At 41.9% G+C, this 22,343-nt stretch overlaps 1 protein-coding gene across 2 annotated transcripts; it reads left to right on the forward strand.

Moving 5' to 3' along the window:
• Window positions 1-590: 590 nt before the first annotated feature.
• Window positions 591-22,239, forward strand: RRAGD (Ras related GTP binding D). Of its 2 annotated transcripts, XM_061989399.1 has the most exons (8): window positions 743-832; window positions 5,626-5,989; window positions 8,604-8,899; window positions 9,303-9,502; window positions 10,438-10,552; window positions 16,720-16,862; window positions 18,672-18,820; window positions 20,940-22,239. In XM_061989399.1, the coding sequence occupies exons 2-8, from the start codon at window positions 5,956-5,958 to the stop codon at window positions 21,089-21,091; spliced, it is 1,089 nt and encodes a 362-aa protein (XP_061845383.1). In that variant the 5' UTR covers window positions 743-832; window positions 5,626-5,955; the 3' UTR covers window positions 21,092-22,239. The 2 variants fall into 2 exon arrangements, with proteins under 2 accessions (XP_061845382.1, XP_061845383.1); XM_061989398.1 differs by lacking the exon at window positions 5,626-5,989 and having other exon boundaries at window positions 591-832.
• Window positions 22,240-22,343: the final 104 nt, after the last annotated feature.

Consider the following 22,343-nt stretch of genomic DNA (forward strand, 5'->3'; position numbering starts at 1 on the left):
TGAGCTGAGCTGAGCAGCCTGGGACACGGGCCCTGCCCAAGTCCTGCAGTCTCCCACATGCTGAAGGCTGAGGCATGCAGGAGACTGTGGGAGCCTGCTTTTGGGCTCCATGCAGGGTGAAGCTGCAGGATTTGACCGACTTTGAAGCCTCTCCTTCCCCGGGAGGGCTACTTAAAATAACAAGGCCAGCAGTAATGTCGGTGCTGCAGACTGGGTGCTCGCCCACCCCGACTCCCCACACGCTATGGGTTGCGTCTCCTGTGGGCACCGGTCCCACGGGTGGCTCTAGGCCGGCGCAGGGTGCCGCGGCACAACGGGGCCGGGCTGTGAGGCGGCGTGGCCCGGCAGGCCCCGGAGCCCGCCTTTGAGCGCCGCAGCGCCCGGCTCTGCCCGGCGGTAGCGGGTTGCCGTGGCCTGGGCGAGCGGCGGGCGCGGAGGCCTCGCCGGCCCGTGACCGGGCGCGTCAGGTGACGCGGGTCACGCCGCCTCCCCCGCCCGCGAGCTGCGCGCCCCGCCGGCAGGCTGCGCCGTGCGCTCCGCCGAGCGCCGTGCGGGGGAGGGGAGCGGCGGCGGGGCGCGGCGCCAGCGCGGCACCTGGGTCCCCCCGCGCCCGCGGCCAGGCGCTGCCCCGAGGCCGCCCGCAGGCAGAGGGGCCCTCGGAGCCCCGCCGGCAGCGCGGCCGGCATGAGCCAGGTGCCGAGGAAGCTGCCGGAGGAGGAGGAGGGCGACGAGGAGGAGGAAGAGGAGGAGGAGATCGTGGGCTTGGCGGGCTACGCCGACGGGGCCGAGTCCTTCTCGGACGGGGACGCGGAGAGCGGCGGCGATGAGGCGTGTGAGTGTCACCCGCGGCGGCCACAGCGGCATCGGCGCCGGGGGGGCGGCGGGCAGCGGGCGGAGGCTGCTCCCGGAGAGCCGTTGGGGCAGGCACCGGCCTCGGAGAGGGCTGTGGGGCAGCGGCCGGCAGCTAGTGCGGGTGTGGGTGAAGCGGGTCGAGGTGCGGGGCAAGGCGGCCCGGCGTGCGCGGTGTGAGGGCAGGGGCCGAGGTGAGGCAGGGACAGTGGCGGGCGGGACGGGGCCACAGCTGGGGAGGTGAGGTTGGGCTGCCGCGGCGTCGGGTCTGGCTGCCTGTGGATGTAGGTCAGGGGGGAGGCCAGGCTCCCCGCGGGATTCGGGGCACGGCGAGGGTGAGCAGGGCACGAAGGGAGCCAGGGATAGCGGCGTGTGGGAAAGGAGGCGTCTGGAGGGAGGGCAGGCCTCGCTGTGGACGGGCGTGAGTGGTGAGAGGCCAGGCTGAGCGGGGATGCTGGCGAGTTGACCGTGTGAGAGGACGGGAAAGGGATCGGGTGCTCGTTGGGCGCTACCGTGGGGTCAGCGAGAGCGGGGAGCTCTGAGGCCGGAGCCGGGCACTGGCTGACAGGTAGCAGGAGGGGCCGTGAAAGAGGGAGGAGGTAAAAGAAGTGCAGACAAAGAGGCAGTGGGGGTGATATTTCAGCATTTTCTAAATCTGGGGTGAGAGTTATTAGTTCATAGTGGCCACAGCCTGGTGATGTGATTTGAGTGTGCCAAGGCAGGGAGAGAGGGGGAGGCGGGTTGGGTGTCAGACTATAAAAGGCAGTGGCAACACGAAGCTCTGTGTCCAGGGCTGCTGTGCAGCTGTGGATGTCAGTCCCCACAGTGGCAAGCTCTGCTAAATGTCTGTTGTCTGTGTGTCTGTGCATATGAGGACCCGCGTTACTCGCTGCATATCTGTGTCAGTATGGATGGTGATGCTAAGAAGGACAGGCTTACCAGGAAAAGCAGCCTCATTCAGTAAAAAGAGGCAATGCCAGCTCAGAGCCTGTTGCTTTCATTCAGAGCCTGAATTCATTCTTCTGAGACGTATTTCACAAAGGAGCTTGGACAACTCGCAGTATCTCAGGCTGAAAAAAGAATTGCTTTTTTTATAAGAGCATAATAGAGGCCATATGTTTTAAGGCTACTTTGATTATTAGCATGCAGAACCCTTCTTCTTAAAGTCTCAGTCCTACAGGCTACCATGGGAGGTATTACATTGACTAATGAAATTTTGGGGAGGGGGAGAAGGTCAGTGCTTTGAGTTTAAGCCTTCATAGTTAAAAGCAGTGGGAATGCTAGGATGTAAGAGCTGTAGCTGAGATCAATTAATGTCTTACTTGAAACTACTACAGTATTGCCTTGATTTCAGTGCGAAGAGAGTATACTTTAGCATGTATGTTTAGTGCTAAACTTAAATTTTCTGTAGAGAAGTAATCAATATTCCATCCTCAGAGGAATTTCTTTGGATATTTTTCAATAGGAACTTTGTTACACTGCTAAAAACTTCAATTGCTTCCTCATAGTAACACCAGAATATTGTACTTAACAAAAACAAACCTTTACATTCTGAATAGCAGGAGAAGACAGTCCATGCAGACAGGATTAAAACAAAGGGCCATTTTAACAGTCTGCATCCTCTGCCGTTCTCTTCATCAGAGTTCTATGGAGAATGGGGCATAGAGCGTGTGTAATGGAGGGAGTTGGCATTTGAGTCTGGTTTTTGTGTATTTGACACTGGGCTGCAGGTCAGGGGGCTTTCCTTTTCCTAATTTTTATCTGCTCTCTGGATCTGTATGGTTAGTAGTTCAAAATTCAGTGTCACAGCCTCCTCTTTTCTACAAAGAAAGAGTGGAAAGTGCCATATAAGGGGAACAGCTTCAATGTATGGCTGTTGACAGTGAAGGGAGAAGCCAAGCTTAAAAGTAAAAGCATAATTGCTGCTTGTAGGCACACAGGAGATTTCAAAACTTCATATTGGTCATCTCTCACCGCATACTGGTTTCTTGTCTCCAGCCTGAATGTTGAAACCACAAGTCTTGTCCACTTCTTAATCTTTTCACTTTACACTTAGGGTCACATTCAGAAGCCTTAAAGCACTTAGTTGACATAAAACCTAGTTATATTATTGGTTATATTTTTGGTATATGCAATTAAAAAGTATTTAGAAGTGGGGAAACCCTCTGCAGAGTGTCCAAGGAAGTAGCTTTAAGACATGTCATTGCAAACTGCTGCACTTGTGGCAGAGCGGAACCAGGTCTTCTAGTTCTTAGTCTTTTCCTTAGCCACAAGAATTTCCTTCCATGAGGCATTTCTGCAGTGTTTATGAGCCCACAGTAGCTGAACAGCTTTCTTGATTGCATATAAGCATTTTCTGTTAACTCTTTATGCTCAGACCATCTGTTAGCTTTGAAGATGTTCACTATATGTGTTTTGTAAGGCTGTTGTCTTGACAGCACTCCAGTGCTGCAAATATCGTGTCACAGGAGTACTGGAAATGCTGTGAGATCAATGGGTTTGGAGGTACATGCGTGGAAGGTTTGGGACTGCTGTTCTCCTTTACATAATAAAAGATTAAAACTTAAGAGAACTGCATTACTGGGGAAAAAGAAATCGTTATTAGTAATTTAAAACCAGACTCAGAGGCTTGTTACAGGTGATAACATGAACAAAATCATTGCTTTTGGCTTGGTATCGCTTGAGCAGATGAACTGCAAAGCTTTATTTGAATGTTTGGAAACTGCTGAGATCTACAAATACACTTTTCAATGTGGCATCCCCATCACATATGCCTGTGAAGCACTGATAGTCACCAGCTTTGACAACTGATTGCAGGATGGGCTTCAAAAACTTATTTTGAACAATCAGTATCTCTAATAGCGTGAAGGAGAAGTTGTTCATTGTGTACTGTGCATCCTGGTGAGATAGGCCAGGACTAGTACGTGCAGTTCTCAGCTCCTCTTAAGCTGGGCTCTGGTGCATGTAGCAACCCATGCAGATTGCACCCCATAAACATGGACAGAACTACAATTACAGAGATTTTGTAAGGAATTGAGTCCTCCTCTGTGGGGAAAGCACTTTTAATTTATGAAAACTTCAGAGGGTACTGCCTCTAACCAGTGTGACTTCTGCTCTTCATGGCTGCTTAGAACATCTGAAATATGAAGGACTGTTGATAGGCATTAGAAACTGGTCTTTTATAACATTTTACCCTTTGCAAAAAGGAATGAAGCAGGAAATGTGTTGCATCTCACAAAAGAGAAAATTATCTTTCCCATTATAGAATACAGAAGAGTTTAATGTTTCTCTTAGGCATGTTATGATCTCACTCGGTAACCTAGTCTGGGAAGTTACAGTGATACATCTACTGGCATTTCTGTGGCAAATTAAAGAAGGAATTGTCATGTACTCTGCAAAGGAATGTGGGCAGGCAGCGCATCATCCAATTCCTTTACATATAAGGTAATCTCTTAACACTCTCTGAGAGGGAAGTGCTGCACCAGCCTTGCTATCTAGTCAGCTTTGGATGATACTCCTTTACATTTCTCTGTCTTTGAACTGGCAGGATTTCAAAAGCTAAATAACAGTTTTACTAGCAGAAGAGCTGGTGTTCATTCTTTTTTTTTTAGTATGGCTTTAATATAAAGTAATTTCTTTTAGTATTACAATTCATAAAAATATAACAGCCTGTAATAATTTAATACAATAACAGCAATGAAAAAGCCCAAGTTATTTTTTTAGATACCTCTGAGATTTTGTCCTATTTCACAGAATGGTAGGGCTTGGAAGGGACCTCTAAAGATCATCTAGTACAACCCCCCTGCTAAAGCAGGTCCACCTAGGTCAGTTCACACAAGAATGCATCCAGGTGAGTTTTGAAAACCTCCAGAGAAGGAGACTCCACACTCTCTATGGGCAGCCTCTGCCAGGGCTGGCATCCTTACAGGAAAATAGTTTAAGTGGAACTTTTTGTGTTCCAACTTGTTTCCATTACCCCCTGTCATGTCACTGGACACTACAGAAAAAAGTGTTGCCTCACCCCCTTGACATACACCTTTAAAATAATTGTAAGTATTAATGAGATCCAACTGCAGTCTCCTCCAGACTAAACAGCCCCAGGTCCTGCAGCCTTTCCTCATAAGGAGGGTGCCCCAGTCCCCTGATCATCTTGGTGGCCCTGTGCTGGACTCTCTCCAGCAGTTCCCTGTCCCTCTTGAGCTGGGGAGCCCAGAACTGGACACAGGACTCCAGATGAGGCCTCACCAGGGCAGGGGAGAGGGGGAGGAGAACCTCCCTTGACCTGCTGGCCACACTCCCCTCTGCCCAATGCTCAAACTGATCAAGATCCTGCTGAATGGCAGCACAGCCTCTGGTGAATCAGCCAGTCCTCCCAGTTTGGTGCTATCAGGGAACTTGCTGAGGGTACACTCTGTCCCCTCATCCAGGTCGTTGATGAAGATGTTGAATGAGACGGCCCCAGAACCAATCACTGTTGAACCCCACTCGCCACAGGCTTCCAACTTGATTGATCACCATTAATCAGCACACTCTGGGCTCTGTCATTCAGCCAGGTCTTGATCCACCTCACTGTCCACTCATCCATGCCACACTGCCTGAGCTTTCTGATGAGGATGGTACGGGAGACAATGTCAAGAGCCTTGCTGAAGTCAAGGTGGATGACATCTGCTGCTCTTTCCTCATCTAGCCAGCTGGTTATGCACTCATAGAAGTCTATCAGGTTTGTAAATCCATGTTGACTCCCGCTGATAACCACCTTTTCCTTCATATGTTTAGACATGACATTGAGGATGAGTTGTTCAATCAACTTTCCATGGATGGTGGTGAGGCTGACCAGTCTGTAGTTTTCTGGATCCTCCTTCCTGCCCTTTTTGAAGGCTGGAGTGACATTGGCCTTTCTCCAGTCTTCAGCTACCTCACCAGTTCTCCACGATCAATTGAAAATGATGGAGTTATGTAGATAGCCTCTCTTCTGGTTGTCTCGTCACCAGCTAGAACTTTGGAAACAGCTGTTCGCCTTCAACCAAATTTGAACAATACTTGTTTTGAAGATAAGTTCCTACCAGTTAGATGAAAACTGCCATTCAGAAGAGATGAGAGACCCAAATGAAGGTGTCCTCAGACGGACAGGCAAACAAATGTGGGTATTCTCTGTGACAACAACTGGCAAACCCATATACACATGTGTATAGTCTCACCAATCAGCATGTATTGAGCTCCAAATCAGGCACAGCATATCCTATCTGTTAGTTGGAGGATAGGTCAGAAGACATACAGGGGGAAGTTGGTGTCATTGTGGTGGATAGAGGAAGGGCACACAAAGTACAAATCCATAGCAAATTAGGCTTCATAAGTTCTGTTGCATACAGAGCAAATGGGAGGGTTTTAAATATTTTTGGAACATGCAGTGAAACCTCAACCAGAAGACTTCTCTTTATATGCCTTTACAAGGTATTTTATTCACACTAGTTCTTGTAAAGCTTTGAATAAATTCTTTTTCCTTCAGATGGCCAAAATGCAAATGATATGATTTATGGCTATGTGCAGTTAGTGAAACTATGACTATACATTGCAGCTGTGGAAAGTTTGTATGTTAGGGAAGAGCGTGGAGTGGAGGAAGCACCATTAAATCCTGTGCCTTTGGTTTGTTTTATTGACAAGACCCTAATGCCAAAACAGGGAATATAGTTACATCATCCTAGAGCAGAGGAGGTTTATTATTCCTCTGTAGGTGTGAAGTGTTGAAGGCCTGTGTTTCCTGCGATCACAGGAGGATACTATCACTGTTCAGGTTGACATGAAGAGCAGAGCAATGTGTGAACTGCGGTTTATTACTTCCTACATTTATTCTCTGTGTATCAGCAGAAGTTGGCCATTGCTGCATTAGGGAGATGAGGTTCTTAGGGAGTTGCCTGTTGCTGTTCTATATGAAGGCATTTCATCTGCCCACTGCTCCAGCCTGGCAGTGTTTCATGTATGATAACTGACAAGAGCACAATAGGTGGCAATACCTGTCAAGGCCTTCCAAATGTATTTGCAATGGGGAGGATCCCGTTGCTAATGAGTTTTCATCTCCTGTCAGTCACTGTGGTGACACAGGCCCACATTGAGTGGCATAACCACTCATGAGCCAGTAGATGGTGCCAAGGGATGTTTTGTGCTAACACCACAGGACCTTCCATTCAGAAGCACTAATTCTCCCTAACTGAAGCTCAGGAGTCACAAACGGAGGAGAACAAGGTTCTGTCCCCTCCCATCTGGCACATTCTGCTCTTAGTGTGCAGAGCACAGAAGGATGGATGTGATCACCACCCTTGGATGTAAAACACGCTTCAAGGCAAAGGATTCCTTCAACCTTTCCATATTTTTCAGCCCATTAGGATGTAACAAGTGGACAGGTTCAGATTGTTATCACTGAGGCTTCTTGGTTTGGATTTTTATACTTTTGGAGTAAAGTCAGTCATGTAAAATAAGCAGGGCACATGCAGGAAGGATGCATACGAACAAATGTGTGCTGGTTTGCTGCGATTCAAAATCTATCCCAGCAGAAAAAAGACAAAGAAATGCAATTATGTTGTGCTTGGAATGATGTTGAATAGTCAGTACTGCAGTGGGTGAGAGAAGATCTGCCTGACAGCTAGTGTGTTTGTCCTGTTGTCTGATCAGTTTTTTAAACCTGTCTGCTGTGTGCTGTGAGCCTTACTCTGCAGATTTAGCATGCTTTTTTGTTGCTTGTGTTTGATGCTTCAGGCCAGATAGCACAGAGGTGTTTGGAAGCTTTTGAAAGCTTTTTACATCTATGTGAAATACCTTTTTCAGCTTGGACATTTCAAAGTTATAGGCCAACTAAACAGAGCAGCTGAAACTGTTGTGGCTGTTTTGATGACATACAGCTGAAACTGAAGTTGGCATACATACAGATGTGGATAGATATACATTCATGTGCTTACAGATATAACAGTATAGATGTACTCCCATAATTACCTTTATGCTAATATAACTGCATCAGCACTAAAGATGCTCTTTTTAGTGGTACCAGTTTCAAGCTGGAGTAGGTAACACAATGAAATCACTGTGTTCCCAGGCCTTTGTTTTGCAAATAGACAGGGGATGTGCTGTAATCTCATTTATTGGATAACAAACTTCTACAGATCGTAACACAAAGTACTCAATAGCAGGTGAGATCCTAACCTTTAGAAGAGGACTCCTCTTGAGCTCAGTACTGTATTGTGAGTCCCAACAGAGAGGAATTGTGTGCCTGTTGAGTCGTCTTGTCGCTCGTGGGATGTGCAATTTAATTTGTTTGTTTTAGAGGAAGGAAGCCCTTATGCCTTCTTAGGAAGATGTAACTAACACAGCTTACTTCTTTCCTCCAGGAGTGTGATGTAGCTATCACTTGACAAGGTGTTTTTTACCAGATTAAATTCTTTTATAGTTTGGTTAGAATGTGTGTGGCATAGTATAAAATAGAGTGAAATTAGGTATGTAGGATGTCTGCATGTGCTAACACATTTTTTGCATACAAACTGAAGGGTCAAGCCCTTTGCAGTCTGTTGCCATCTTTTACTGATAGTATAGCCTAAGGGGCCAATAATTCAAGTTAAAATGCCTGTAAGCTCCCTAAGCTTAAAAATAGGTAACATTTGCATATATCCAACTAAAACCATCATGAAAAAGTCAAATGTGAGTTATCTGACAGTTTCTAATTATGTTGCCATAGTATATTCCTTTTATTCTTGTGTGATTTTATTCAGTTTTGGATTTCAATGATCCCTTCAGTACTGAAGTTAAGCCAAGAATCCTGCTCATGGGATTGAGAAGAAGCGGAAAGTCTTCCATTCAGAAAGTTGTCTTTCACAAAATGTCACCAAATGAGACTCTCTTCTTGGAGAGCACAAACAAGATCTGCAGAGAGGATGTTTCCAACAGCTCCTTTGTGAACTTTCAGATATGGGATTTTCCTGGACAAATTGACTTCTTTGACCCTACGTTTGACTACGAGATGATTTTCAGAGGCACTGGAGCACTCATATTTGTTATTGATTCTCAGGTAAAAAAAAGGGGGGATTTAAGCCACCTTTTTCTTTTCTTCCTTCAGCAATAGACAAAGGGATTGAAAAGCAGAGGGGGTTTTTTTCCCAGCAAATAAATGACTTGACTATCTTTTAATGCGTGTTTGTGATGTAAGTTATTAAAACTTGAAGAGCTGCTTGATTACTTTTAATCTTTCTCTGCAGTATCTTTAAAAGATAACTAATGTGCTTTAATTCTTGCTCAGATTCTTAAACACTGACAACATGAGATTGGTGCACATGCTGGATATAGGCTCAGGCTTCTATTTATAAGAAAGAAACAAATTAAGCTCTTGTTGAATTTGTAGCATTATCTGAAAGTAAGTATCATAAAATAAAGTAACTTTCCTACAGTTGTAGCTTTTCTTTTTCCTTCATTAGGATGATTATATGGAAGCATTAGCTCGGCTGCATCTTACTGTGACCAGAGCCTATAAAGTAAATCCAGATATCAACTTTGAAATCTTTATCCATAAAGTGGATGGTTTGTCTGATGATCACAAGATAGAAACACAAAGAGATATTCACCAGAGGGCAAATGATGACCTTGCAGATGCTGGATTGGAGAAGATTCACCTCAGGTGAGGAAAGTTGCTGTGTGGAGAAGCCTAAATAGGAAAGGAGTTCATTTGACCATTTTCTGTTCTCTTGAAGCAGCAGGCAAAAAAAAAAGCTTTTGATATGTGAAGGAAAAGGATAATCAGAGACATTGCACTTGACCTGAGACAGATTGTTTCTGATTGCTGTCTTGGAGGGAAAGATGGAGAGGAGATGTGCTTAGAAACAGATGACAGGTACTCCAGAGTCCTACCAGTTTTTGCTGCAGCTGCTGTCTTGAAATAAGTTGGACAGTAACAGCAGCCAGTAGAGCTCCAGCCAGTAGAGTGTACATGCCACCTACATCACTGTTGCCTTTGAAAACTCTCTGCTTCACAGTCCCATCCCAGTCACTAGTCCTCACTGCTGCAGCCTGCTTTGAGCCGCTTGGGAAGACAGGTTCTGTATCTTTCCTTTATGTCTGCTGATAGTAGACTTTTGCAGACTGGGAACTAGAGAACTTGGTGTCATGTCTTTCTTAGCACTTGAAGCTGAGTACAAATGTATTAAAAAGAGAGACTGGCTCCATGAATATGCCAGTTCTTTTGAGCTTTTAACAGCATGACTGCATCATTACAATGATAATTGGGTCCACAGCTTTCAAAAAGTAGGTCACAAGTGACATATTTGCTCATACTCCTGTCCTGCAATTTGAAAAATATTTTCATAAAGATGCCAAGGTGGGAGTTGCATCATGAAGTTTTGCATTGAGGTCTAGTTTTCAGGGTCTAGGTTCTTTTCTGTATAGAGGTGAAGTGCTATGCTTCAGTCACAGCATGTGACTTTTTGATTGCAAGGGGTAATTGCATAAGTGTAGGCACTTGCTGTTTGACAATATTTCATTTCACTCATATTATGAAAGGTACATCATGTTCACAGTGTGTGGCTAAAAGAAAAATGTGGTGACATTTTTTTCCAGCTTTTATCTGACAAGCATATATGATCATTCTATATTTGAAGCATTTAGCAAAGTGGTACAGAAACTGATTCCACAGCTCCCAACACTGGAAAACCTGCTTAACATCTTTATTTCAGTAAGTACTTGTTATATACTTTGTCTCTAGATCCGGCTATGTCCAACGTGCATGTTCAGATATTCTCTTTGCTGCCTTCTGAGAGATGATGAACAATGTGAACTCTCAGAGAAATTAGCAAAACTTAGCTGAAATGCACCCACATGTGTTGCTTGGCCTCACCTCCCTGTCTGTTAAACAGCGTTGCTGAGCTACTGGGATACTCAAGTATTCCTGAATCACATGAAGTGGTTTAGCAGCCATCACTTTTAAGCTCATAAATTAATCTGTTGCAAAGATCTGTGCTGCATGCATTTGTTTAAGCAATAATTAAAACTTGTGTAAATAAATTCCTGAAGGACAGTCATCTACTTTGATCTCTTACATAGAGCTGTCTGTAGTGCTTCCTAGAATTAATTCTACTTTGCATTGAGGTTTAATCCACTTAATATCTTCTCGTCTTGGAATTTTTAGAGGCAGACTCACAACTTTCACAGCTTCTGTAGTTATTCCCAAAGCTAGATAGAGAGGTTTATATGTCTAGTGGCTTGTTAGTACTGTGGAGGCAATTGCTGTGTGCGTGGTCCTTTCCTCACCTTCTCTTGGTTCTGACACACACTTATTCCCTCATGGAGTCACTGTAACACACACTAATGCCCTGTTTTAATTTAATTAAAAGCAGGTCATTGAGGAGCCCAACATGCTTTTGATTTGGCACAGGATAAAAGATGGGAACACGTGGCCATGAGGAAAGGAGAGCACAGGGAGTAGGTTATCCAAAGGGGAACTTGATTTTGGTGATTGTTAAGTCAGGTCATAACTGCTCTTGAAAATTCACCCTTTCTCATAGTATTCTAATTTTGCATCTAGCATTAAGTGGTCAAGCTTCAGTTTCTAAGCAGGGTATTTTGGTGTGCCTTTTTGTGATTTTGAAGTAGTGAAATTATTGAATATCTTTGAACAGCCTGGAAGATAAAACTAAGCCTTCATGATTTCTCAGTGTAGGGTGTAAAAATGGAGAGAGATCCAAGTTGGATGTGTTACTGAAGAGAGAGCTTGTATTAGAAGAAGGTCTTTCCAAAACTTATTCTCTTACTGCTAGACAACAAATGAAACTATTTCATAATGAGTGGTTTGTTATAAAGATCTGTTTAAGCCAAAATAGCTGGACCATATACTAGTTATCATCGTGTCTTGAACTTAGTACAGAAAGGTAATGAAGGAGTGACGACAACTGTTCTGTAGCAGTTGGATATCGAAAATGCTTCACGATCATAAAAAGGAAGTCGAGTGATAGTTCTCCTTGTGCCAGAGTCAGCCAGACACTGATACTGTGAGTCAAATCTACATGGGGATGCCTCACTGTGTGGAGTTGGTAAAGAATTTCTGCCAAACCACCAGACAAATTGAGCACGAGCTGCTTCCTGAATGACTGATGACAGTTGCTTATGTGTCTGGAACACCCAGAAGGCAGCTCTAATAATATCTAGAATATCAGATGTAATTTGTAAGAAAGAGCAAGTCTTTCAAATGAATGGGAAGTCCAAGAAAGTGAGAGGGACACTATTTCCCCTATTCAGGAGGGAAAACAGTCTCAGACTGTTTCTTAGCTCCAAACAGAGCAAAATGCAGTTTGTTAATGACAAGGTATAGCTGTGTCACTGTGTCCTCAGCATGCATGAGTCTGTATGAGTATCCTCTGTCTGTAGACAGCAGACTGGGAATGACTCTATTTGCAACCACAGGAAAGCTAAACATCGTTCTCCTGTATAGAATTAGTTAACAAGTGTCTCTTCAGCAACTTAGTGCCAACAAATCTTGACATGGATTTTAGGTACGTCTTACTTCAGGAAGCCAGTGTGATGGATATCAAAGTGTGGGTGTATTGGTGTTCTAGTTTGGGTTTTGCAGCAATATTCATGAGGATTTGCTTTCATTTATGCTCTGAAGACTTCCAACATGAAAAGCTGATGATTACAAAAATAGACTTGTGATCACTCTGAAGTTCACAGCATGTTTTTGCCTAACTTTATAGTGTCACAGTGTGTTAGCTGTATGCTTGAGGAACCGTAAGTATGGAAATAGCGCTTCTACTTTCTTTAATGTATCTGCTTTTAAAGCTTAAAATAACAGGTTTGATATTCAAAACCCATGTAAATCTTACCTGACTAACACTCAAGTTGTGTGACACGGAAATGTGGGTTTTCATTCTAGTGTTGCTGAGAGTTTTTTGTGGGATGTTAAAAAGTATGTGGTAAAACCGAAGAGTTGTCATGGTAAATACAAAATACTGTTTTGTTTGTTTAATGATTTACATTTCATAATGTGTAGGTTCAAATGTAGTTATTTCAAATCAATTTACTAAATCTGCTGTTTGCCACATGACCTGTTTAAATAACTGTGCAAAATTAGTTCCTAACTTGAAGTGACTGGTGATATCCTGTAAGTTCTTCTAAAACTTACTTTTCTAGGGCCAAATTCTGGCTTTTCTTACTTTCAAGAAGGAAAACTCCCTTTTACCTAACCTAGGAATTGGAGTAATACTGTGAGTTTTACTGAACTTATTCCATTTAAAGCATAGAAACTGCCTTCTGCTTTAGCAAACCCAGAATAGTCAAGAAACACAGTTTGAGTTTCAACTACCTCATGGTTTTTACCTATTCAAAATAAAGCTTCGTATTTTCATCGCAGGTGATTTTTTTTGCAACGACTTTCTTGGTTCAGATTAGTGATGAAAGACTCTTACATCAGTTCAGAGTGCTTGGTAGAGCATCTAGCACATGTTGAGTTTTCTTTCCAGGCTTGTGTTGGAGATGATTATTGCTTATTCTGGCCTTGCTCTGATTGAGATCAGTTCACTGAGTTAGCTAAGGCAGCTGTTGGCCTTTGTTCTACGATAAAGAACCCTCCTGCTCTAGTAACAAAACCAGTTGCTTTCTTATTGTGCTTTGACTGAGCATTACTTATGTAATGTCTCTTTGAATAGGGATTTTTATTCATTGTTTCCTGACTTTTTTATGACTCCTGATTATTGATTGCACTGTCTTGTTTTGTTTTTTTCCCTTGAGCAATTTCCTCACAAACATTCTGGCAAATCCTTTGCTTTTTCAGTTGTAGTTGTAGTAAAAATCCTGGCAAATGAACTCTTTGAAGTCTGTGGATACAACTTAGTGGTTGCTATTCCTGGCAGTCCATCCTACCCTTTTGTAGAGGTTTCTCTTACCATACAAAGTTCAATTGAAGCAAATTCGTGCCAGTTTCTCAGCACGTCCTTCTATGATTTATTAGATTCAACTGAAAATTAGCATGGTTTAAGTTAAGACATCAAGCTCTGCCCTTATTGTGAGGCATAACTGCTGGCATGGCAAACATCTCGAGCTGAAAACCTTTTAAACTGTCACTGCGAATACAGGCCGGCTGCAGCACCTGGAGTTCTGAGATGGAAAAATCACTTCACATTGTTAAATATTATTATATTTTCACTGGCATCTTAACAATTTAAAGTACATCTTACCTGTAAAGCTGAAAATGTCGCTATATCTCTCTAGAATAGAAAATGTTATAATTGACTCCTTGTGAATGATGCTACGTGACTCAAGTTCCAACTTCTTTGTCTGAAATGACTTGTATTTCCAAATATGTATTTTGGCAATTAATTAAGACTGTACACTTATATGATGTTTGCATGTGAGTCTTGTGATTAATCTTATTTGGCAGCATCTGTTGAAGTATGGGAGGTAGTGTCAGAATTATTATTGTAAAAATTTACATTATGCAACTATCACATGTGGCCAGAATAACCAAAATCAAGATGCATACATGTTTGTTTTTGGTGCTCAAAGAACATAGACTCATAGAGCTATGTAAGCTGAAAGGGACCTTTAGAGGTCAGCTCCTTCCCAGAGTAAAGCCAGTTAGAGCAGGTTGCTCATGGCAGGGTCCGGTCCAGCCTTGTGAGTCTCCAAGGATGGAAACTCTACAAACTGAGGACAGGATGCTCCCAGTGCTTCACTGCTGTCATGCTGAAGGGTTTTTTTTTCTTGTATCAAGTCAGAATTCAGCTTGTGCCTTTTGCCTCTTGTCCTTCAACACTGTTGCTCTGGGAAGAGTTTGGCTCTGTCTTCTGTGTATGCTTACATTAGGTAGTTGTAGATGGTAAGTATCACAGAATCTCAAGGGCTGGAAGGGACCTCAAAAGATCATCCAGTCCAACCCCCCTGCCAGAGCAGGATCACCTGGAGTAGGTCACACTGGAATTTGTCCAGGTGGGTTTGAATGTCTCCAGAGAAAGAGACTCCACAACCCATCTGGGCAGCCCCTTCCAGTGCTCCCTCACCTCAACAGGGAAGAAGTTTTTCCTTGTATTCCTTACGAACCTCTTCTGTTCCAGCTTGTACCCATTGTCCCTTGACCTATCATTGGCCATCACTGAGAACAGCCTGGCTCCATCCTCCTCACACCCACCCTTCACATATTTGTAAACATGAATGAGGTCACCCCTCAGTCTCCTCTTTTCCAAGCTAAAGAGCCCCAGCTCCCTCAGCCTTTCATCAGAAGGGAGATGCTCAACTACATCATCTTTGTGGCCCCGTACTGAACTTTCTCCAGCAGCTCCCTGTCCTTCTTGAACTGAGGGGCCCAGAACTGGACACAATATTCCAGATGCAGTCAAGTAGCCTTCTCCAGACTGAACAGACTGTTCTCTGAGACTCTCCTGGTACATCATGTACTCAGCCCATGTACCAAAGATATTCACAGTGTATACTTTGTTTTTATTATTTCTTTTATTAATGAATTACTGCATTGTGCCACTCAAAGTCTTTTGTCTAATGAAATGCAAGAAATTCACCTCTATATCTTGTTGTCATTGCTGAAGTTTCCAGCCTTAGTTGTGTGTGTGATGGTGGCAGAATTAAGCCTCTTTAAAAAGGAAATGCCAAGGAAATGCCATTATTCAATAGCATATCTAGAGTTAAATTTCTTTCCGTCTATTTTGGGAAATTTGGGAAGTGAGAGGGTCACTTCAATCTCTTAACTATTTACTATGGTAAATAGTTGTCTTGGGGAAAAAAAAGGAGGAAAAAAATTGTCTACCAAGGAAGCCAGAGCTATGAAAACTTGTTAGGGCTTTTCAGTGGGTTTGTTGGTAGTTAGAAAACTGCTGAGGCAACAGTCTCAAACCATACAAAAAAGGGAAGCCCATATATGGAGAAAACTCAGTTTGATGGGAAAAAGTTGCTTCTCTCTCTTGTATAGATGGAAGCACATTTTGTAACTTGGGATGTGGCAATACTGGGTAATTGCCCTTTGTGTTCATGCTGGGGCAGCTGCCCAGGTGCAATCTCTTGATATCACCAAGAAAAGCTACTGTTTTCATTTACACAGTACACTTTTTTTTTTCCCCCTGTATTTTTTTCCAGGAAGCAGAGGCTTTGGCAGTTTACTTATCTACACAAAGAGTATGAGCTAGTGTTCCTGGCTAGCCCCTGGGAACTGCGAATACGATACATCTCCAGTATGGAGAGAGTCTTAATCAGCTTGGCAGGATGACAGGAACTTAGCTGTCATCACATTAGCAAGCCTTAGCATTATAAACATGGCTTTAACCACCAATGCTACATGAAAACTGAAAAAGCACTATGAAAATACTGGTCTTTCTCCTGTGATCCCAAAAGATGTTCTAAGGAACCAGACAGTAAAACAGTGATTATAAGACAATTTCTCAATTTCCATCATAAATTAGTTCTGGACACCCCTGCCTTCTTTGTCCATCAGCTTTTCCTTATTTCTGCCTTCCTACATGTTCAGCTAGAAGAACTTCATGTCACAGCTCTTTTTTCATGTCCGTTGTTACAATCAAAAAGACAAAATCTTGATCTTGAAGGTTTTGAACCATTACATTTTCCACTGAAAAGAAACATATCTCCATATGATTTCCAGAGAGGAGAAGTTTGGGCATGGTGATATCAGAGGCAGAAACTATTGGAAGGTCTGTGAGCATCACTGTTTGCTACAAATGTGGCAGTGCTGTATGTACAGTCCTTTCAAAATAAGCTTGATTGCAGTTTAGCTTCCACTTCTTCAGCCTAGCTTTTTGTGTAAGAGGCAGATAGGGGAACAAACAGGCTTGGTATTAATTTGAAGACATGGCTTCCATTTTATTTTTTCTTTCTTTTTTTCTTGCCTAGAATTCTGGGATTGAAAAAGCATTTTTATTTGATGTAGTCAGTAAGATCTATATTGCAACAGACAGTACTCCAGTGGACATGCAAACTTACGAGCTCTGCTGTGATATGATAGACGTTGTGATTGACATTTCTTGTATATATGGGTAAGTAAATTATGAGTGTTTTTCATAAAACTGTGTGCCTAGAATCTGAAACAGCCTCAAAATCGGAATGATGTGAGTTTCAAAAACTATAAGAATGTGTAATTTGTCAAGGCAGGGGAGAAGGAGGAGATGCCAGGACTGAGGTACAATTTCAATGCTAGCAACAAGCACTGTTCCCTGCCCAGCCTTTTCTGTGAACACCTTCCACTTTCTATGCTAATAATTTTATGTGGAGAAAGGACTGGGAAGTAACCAACCTGAAATAAAAGGAAACAACAACTTTCTGTTCCCCAGCAGCAAATTCAACTGAAGGATGCCTCCCATTTCAAAAACAACAAAAAAGTGCAGCCACATTTAGTTTTGTTTACTTTAATAGCTAGTGGCCTCTGCTGGCTTTAGAGAACTGCTTCATTCTTGCTTCAGTTCTCTGTCCTCTTTTCTCTGCATGACTTTTGGGAGGGGTTTTTTCAGTTCCTCCCCCAATCCCCCTATACGTTATCAACTAGAAATCTTCTGAGGCGTGTACATCTCCTTGTGAGTTACGTTTTAAATGGAATAGCCCTTGGGCAAATGCAATGCCAAGCTGTTCCTGGGAAAGGCAAGGACACATTAGGAATTAGTGCATTAAGATGCATAGACTTGGAGGCTAAACCACAGCATGCTTAGAGCGTGGTAGTCTATGGTAACCTTGCATTCTTACTCACTGATAAACTTATTGCAGTCTTGGAGAAGGTACAAGGGAGAATCCTAGTGCAGATGTACTCTGTTAACTGATGTTACTAATGTAAGCATTAGAACTTGAACAACAGTGTTGAATACCTTTCTCAAATTTCTTAAATTGCTATGTTCCTGTATGTTTCAGATTTTGGAGTTGCTCACTTCAGTAACTGTTACAAGATCTTGTGTTTTACAGAGGTATAACACAAAGGATGCTGATTCTGTGGCTTTTTTTTAATACAGAGAAAGATACTGCTGTGTAGTTTAAAAGACTGTGTGTTTCGTTATTATCTGTTCACCACCACTTATGGGACACTGTGTTCACAAAATGTCACTTTGCCACTGTCTTTGTGTAATCATTTAGCAGAAGTCTCCTTGCTATGATTTTAGCTATAGACTAAAGACATGATATTACAATCCATTTATTGTTCTCTGTTCCTGGAGCATCTGTGGAACTTAATATGTCAATATATTATTGATATTAATTGTCTGGCACCTCCTGTTTAACAAGATCTATGTGTACATTCAGGAATGAGCATAAAATCACAGGATATAAAACAAATACACTGATTATCGTGACCTACCACGTGTGAAGAAGAAACCTCTTTCCACGATGAGATGTTGCAAAGGCCAACACCTCATGAGGAAAGTCTCATGATGGCTTAAACTATCAGTCAGCTGCCACTGCTCAAGCAAGGCTTCTAGATTTGGAATTATCAGTAAAGACTTCCTGGTTCACATGTTTTAAATGAAGCCAGAAAAGAAAACAGACAACATTGTGGTAAATGGTTTTTTCCTAATAGAGGAAAAAAATGAGTCCACAGTTCAAGTATTTGGCAATCAAACAATTTGATTTCTAGCCACAGATCTAAGGTTTGGTACATTATTGGAGAAATGATTTAAACTTTGTGTCTTCTTAGTTTACGTAGTGTGTAGTTTAAACAGGAGTCTCTCTGAAAGGTTAAAATCAACATTTCCTTAACTTTGAGATTACCTGGTTAAAGAACTAATGTAGGAGTACTTCTGTTAGTGCACCTGGTGCCTTATCTTTTCTTTTCTTTTCTGTTTGTTTGTTTGAATATTGTCTCATAGGCTTAAAGATGATGGCACTGGAACTCCTTATGACAAAGAATCAATGGCAATCATAAAACTGAACAATACAACAGTCCTTTATTTAAAAGAAGTGACAAAATTCCTTGCTCTTGTTTGTTTTGTGAGAGAAGAAAGCTTTGAGAGAAAAGGTATTTTTCCCTTTTCTAGTATTGCATTACTTTTCCTTATGTTAGTGAGTTAATGAGTAACTGTCATTAGCTGATAACAGTCTCTAGCTGTATCACAAGTGTTAAAGGTAAGTACAACTTGATAGAGCTTACATAACGTGTATGAAAGCATTAAGTATTTTTGCTGGCATTAAGATAAGATGAAATCATAGATATATTTGACAATTTTCTTGTAAGAAAGCATATGAAAGTTTACATCCAGTACAGTAAAGCTTCCATCTGCAACAGTAGAACGTGTCAGTTTATCTTGGCTAACGTTGATTTGTACCTGTTGGCACCAGCATACGCATTTAGAACAGCTTGCGTGCCACAACCAAGTGAAACTGGCTGATAGAAAGAAACATGTTCTTGCTTTTCTCATCTCTGAAAGGAGCCTTTTGAAAAGCTGCATATTTGGGAACCAGATGGCTTTAATATTTTGCAGTTAAAGTGCATAAAATTTCTTGGGTTATCTTTCTGACCCTGGTCAAAGTCAATACTGAAAACTTGGCTCCCAACTGCTCTGCTCACTGGCACAATACTCACTGAGTTACTGGTCTTGGTGAAATGCCCTGAGACCAGAACTGAGCAGCAGAAGAATGAGCCATCACCTGGGTTTATGTCCCCATCTTGTGATATCAGTTCACCAGTCAGTGTTGGTATGATTGTGACTACAATAATCAGAGCGTGTCTGAGGGGTTGTTTAACAGGCTGTTTAGCTTTTATTTTATACAACTTCAACTGATTTGAATTTCTATTTGGTAGCCATACTGCCTTTAGTATCTATGAATGTTAAATGTAGTCACTTTGTTTTTTCTGCTATAAGTGTTACTTTGACATACCTACTAAGAACACACTGTTTCAGAAAACCCGTTAGGGTTTGTCCACAACTGTGTCAGGTTGTTGAGTCTACATAGTTTGGGCCACTTACTGCTGTAGCCTGTAGTCCTTAACAGTACAGTTCTAGTTTTATAATGCAGATTAGCTTTTGGGGCCTGGTGACTTCCACATAATATTTTGTCTGAACTCTAGGGAGAGTGAAAATAAATCCAGGAAAGAAAGCGTAGCATGGTGGATTTGAAGTGGAAAACACAGCAGTATTTGAATTAAGCAAGCTTATGGCATTAACCTTGAATGAGATCATAAACTAAATTCTAAAATTCTAAAACTATATTGTAGTATTACACAATTGTAACACCTAGTAAGTCTTCTGATTGACTACCAATATGGCTTTACAGCTTTTCTGTGGGATCACATTCAGCCCACTCACATGGTAATATTATCTGCCTATTATGTATGTATGTATTCTAACAGCATGTCTGTTGAGTTATTTTTCAGTTGCAATATGAGGAGAAATATAGCTGGCTTTTATTTGGCAATATTTCTATCAAGTATCCATTACAAAGCTTATGCATTGTCAAAAAAAGGAGAAAATTACTACTTATTTTTATCAGTTACTCTGTAAAGGAAATTTACAAAAGGGCACCATTTTTATAACTGATTTTATGTTTTGTTATAGAATACTGAGCACTTCTCTAAAGCTCTTTATTAGGTTGAGGCTTTATTACCTGCCAATGAACTATTTGTTTTTTCTTAAGACCAATAAGTATATTTAATATTGAACAGAGAATCATAGAAAGGTAGGGGTTGGAGGGACCTTTAGAGATCATCCAGTCCAACCCCATGCAGAAGCAGGTTCACCTAGATCAGGTCACATAGGAACATGTCCAGGCGGGTCTTGAAGACCTCCAGGGAAGGAGCCTCCACAACCCCTCTGGGCAGCCTGTGCCAGGGCTTCCTCACCCTTACAGTGAAATAGTTTTTTCTTATGTTAAAGTGGAACTTTTTGTGTTCCAGCTTCATCCCATCACCCCCTGTCACGGTATGAAACATGGTATGAAACTATAATGCTCACTGAATTCCTTATGTTTATCAAACATGCATTTGCTTAACACGGAAAAAAATGCCTGGAAAATTCACTCTTTGTGGTCTCCAGAGAGAGAGTGTGGTATTTTACCAGTAGTAGAATATAAACAAGTTTTTCATTACCTAATTTGTATAAATGCCTTTATTAATCCTGAAAACATTTCTGTCTCTGTAGGATTAATAGACTACAATTTCCATTGTTTTCGAAAAGCCATACAAGAAGTATTTGAAGTAAGAATGAAAGTAGTAAGATCTCGAAAACATCAAAGCCACATGCAGAAAAACAAAAGACCCACTCCCAATGGGACACCAAGAATGCCACTGTAACTGAAGTGTTCTGGCACCGTGGCAAACAAAGTTTTCATGAAGTTGATGTGATTTCTGCATCTCATTGCACTGAGTGAAGAGGAAAACAAATGGGACTGATGTATTATATGATTTTTTTTCCCTGAACGTTCAGAAAGCACTGTTTAAATATTTTTATCCAATCAGTTTTTTTTCATATAGTGAGCACTTTGAGCAAAATGTTGTATATATAAGCATTGAGGTGAACACTTGTCAGAATTTTCTTAATATATGCTGTAAACCTTTTTCATGCCATATTAAGGAAAAAAACAGCTGTGACAGAAAAACTGGGTACATAATTTGCACTTTTTCATGTTTTCTTTGTGGAGTTGGACTTTGATAAACTTAGTTTTTATGGTGGTTTTGATGCATGGTGTCAGGTAAAATGTATGCTGTAGTTGATTTACCTGCTACAATCCAATTGGTTAGTAAACAATTCAGAAAACTTGGTACAATGCCTTTTAAAATTTGTGACAGATAATACCTAACATTCATAATGATCTAATTTCGTATATTTTTCAATTTGTAAACTGAAGAATAATTTTGAAGTATTACAGCAATAAGCACCTTATCAGGGATCATAACTGGTAGGTAAATATTAGCTTTTATAAAACAGCCTGTTGGCCAAATTTCATTCGGAGTTCTCCATAACACTGGTCACACCCTCTGTTGGGTCTGGGTTTATTATTTACCTCAACATATACCACTTAAATACCTTTCTATAAAGAGAAATGTTTTGTAAAAATGGCTGTATGTTGCACTGGTATTTTTATAAGGCTTCAGAGGAGGGTGTTGCATCTGAAAGGCTGGATTTACATTGCTAAGCATGCTTTGAGAGTCTGCACATTACAGTTGGTGCAGTGAAGAACCTGTATGTACTTCCACCCTGATGTAATGATAGGAAGTCCTAAAGATGTGAGCACTGGGTTCTGATTTTCTCTAACAGGAGTACATCTGTGAGTGAAATCAAGAAGAGACCATTAAAATGAGGACTGGACAGTCTACCTGCTGTTGTAATCAGTGTACATTGCTACCTTTTCTTTTAATGTTCAACATGGGCAGAGATCAGTCAGGACAGCAGAGCACTCTCAAACGTAAAAAGAAGTAAAACTTACTTTCTGAGATCTGTATTCACTGGTTTTGTTTAATTAATGACACAAAAGTTTAGTTTCTAGTTGGAAGAACAAGTCCTTTTTTTCCCCAGTCTCGCCACAAACCAATTGCACGCGTGATC

This window comes from Colius striatus, chromosome 2 (genome assembly GCF_028858725.1).
Source record: "Colius striatus isolate bColStr4 chromosome 2, bColStr4.1.hap1, whole genome shotgun sequence".
NCBI classification, from domain to species: domain Eukaryota; kingdom Metazoa; phylum Chordata; class Aves; order Coliiformes; family Coliidae; genus Colius; species Colius striatus.

What these genes read in the sequence shown, in the direction of transcription:
- RRAGD (XM_061989398.1), top strand. Translation starts at nt 685, where the DNA reads ATGAGCCAGGTGCCGAGGAAGCTGCCGGAGGAGGAGGAGGGCGACGAG. An exon ending in TGCTTAACATCTTTATTTCA is followed by an intron (nt 10,553 to 16,719) that starts GTAAGTACTTGT and finishes TTTCTTGCCTAG; the next exon opens with AATTCTGGGATTGAAAAAGC. An exon ending in GACATTTCTTGTATATATGG is followed by an intron (nt 16,863 to 18,671) that starts GTAAGTAAATTA and finishes ATTGTCTCATAG; the next exon opens with GCTTAAAGATGATGGCACTG.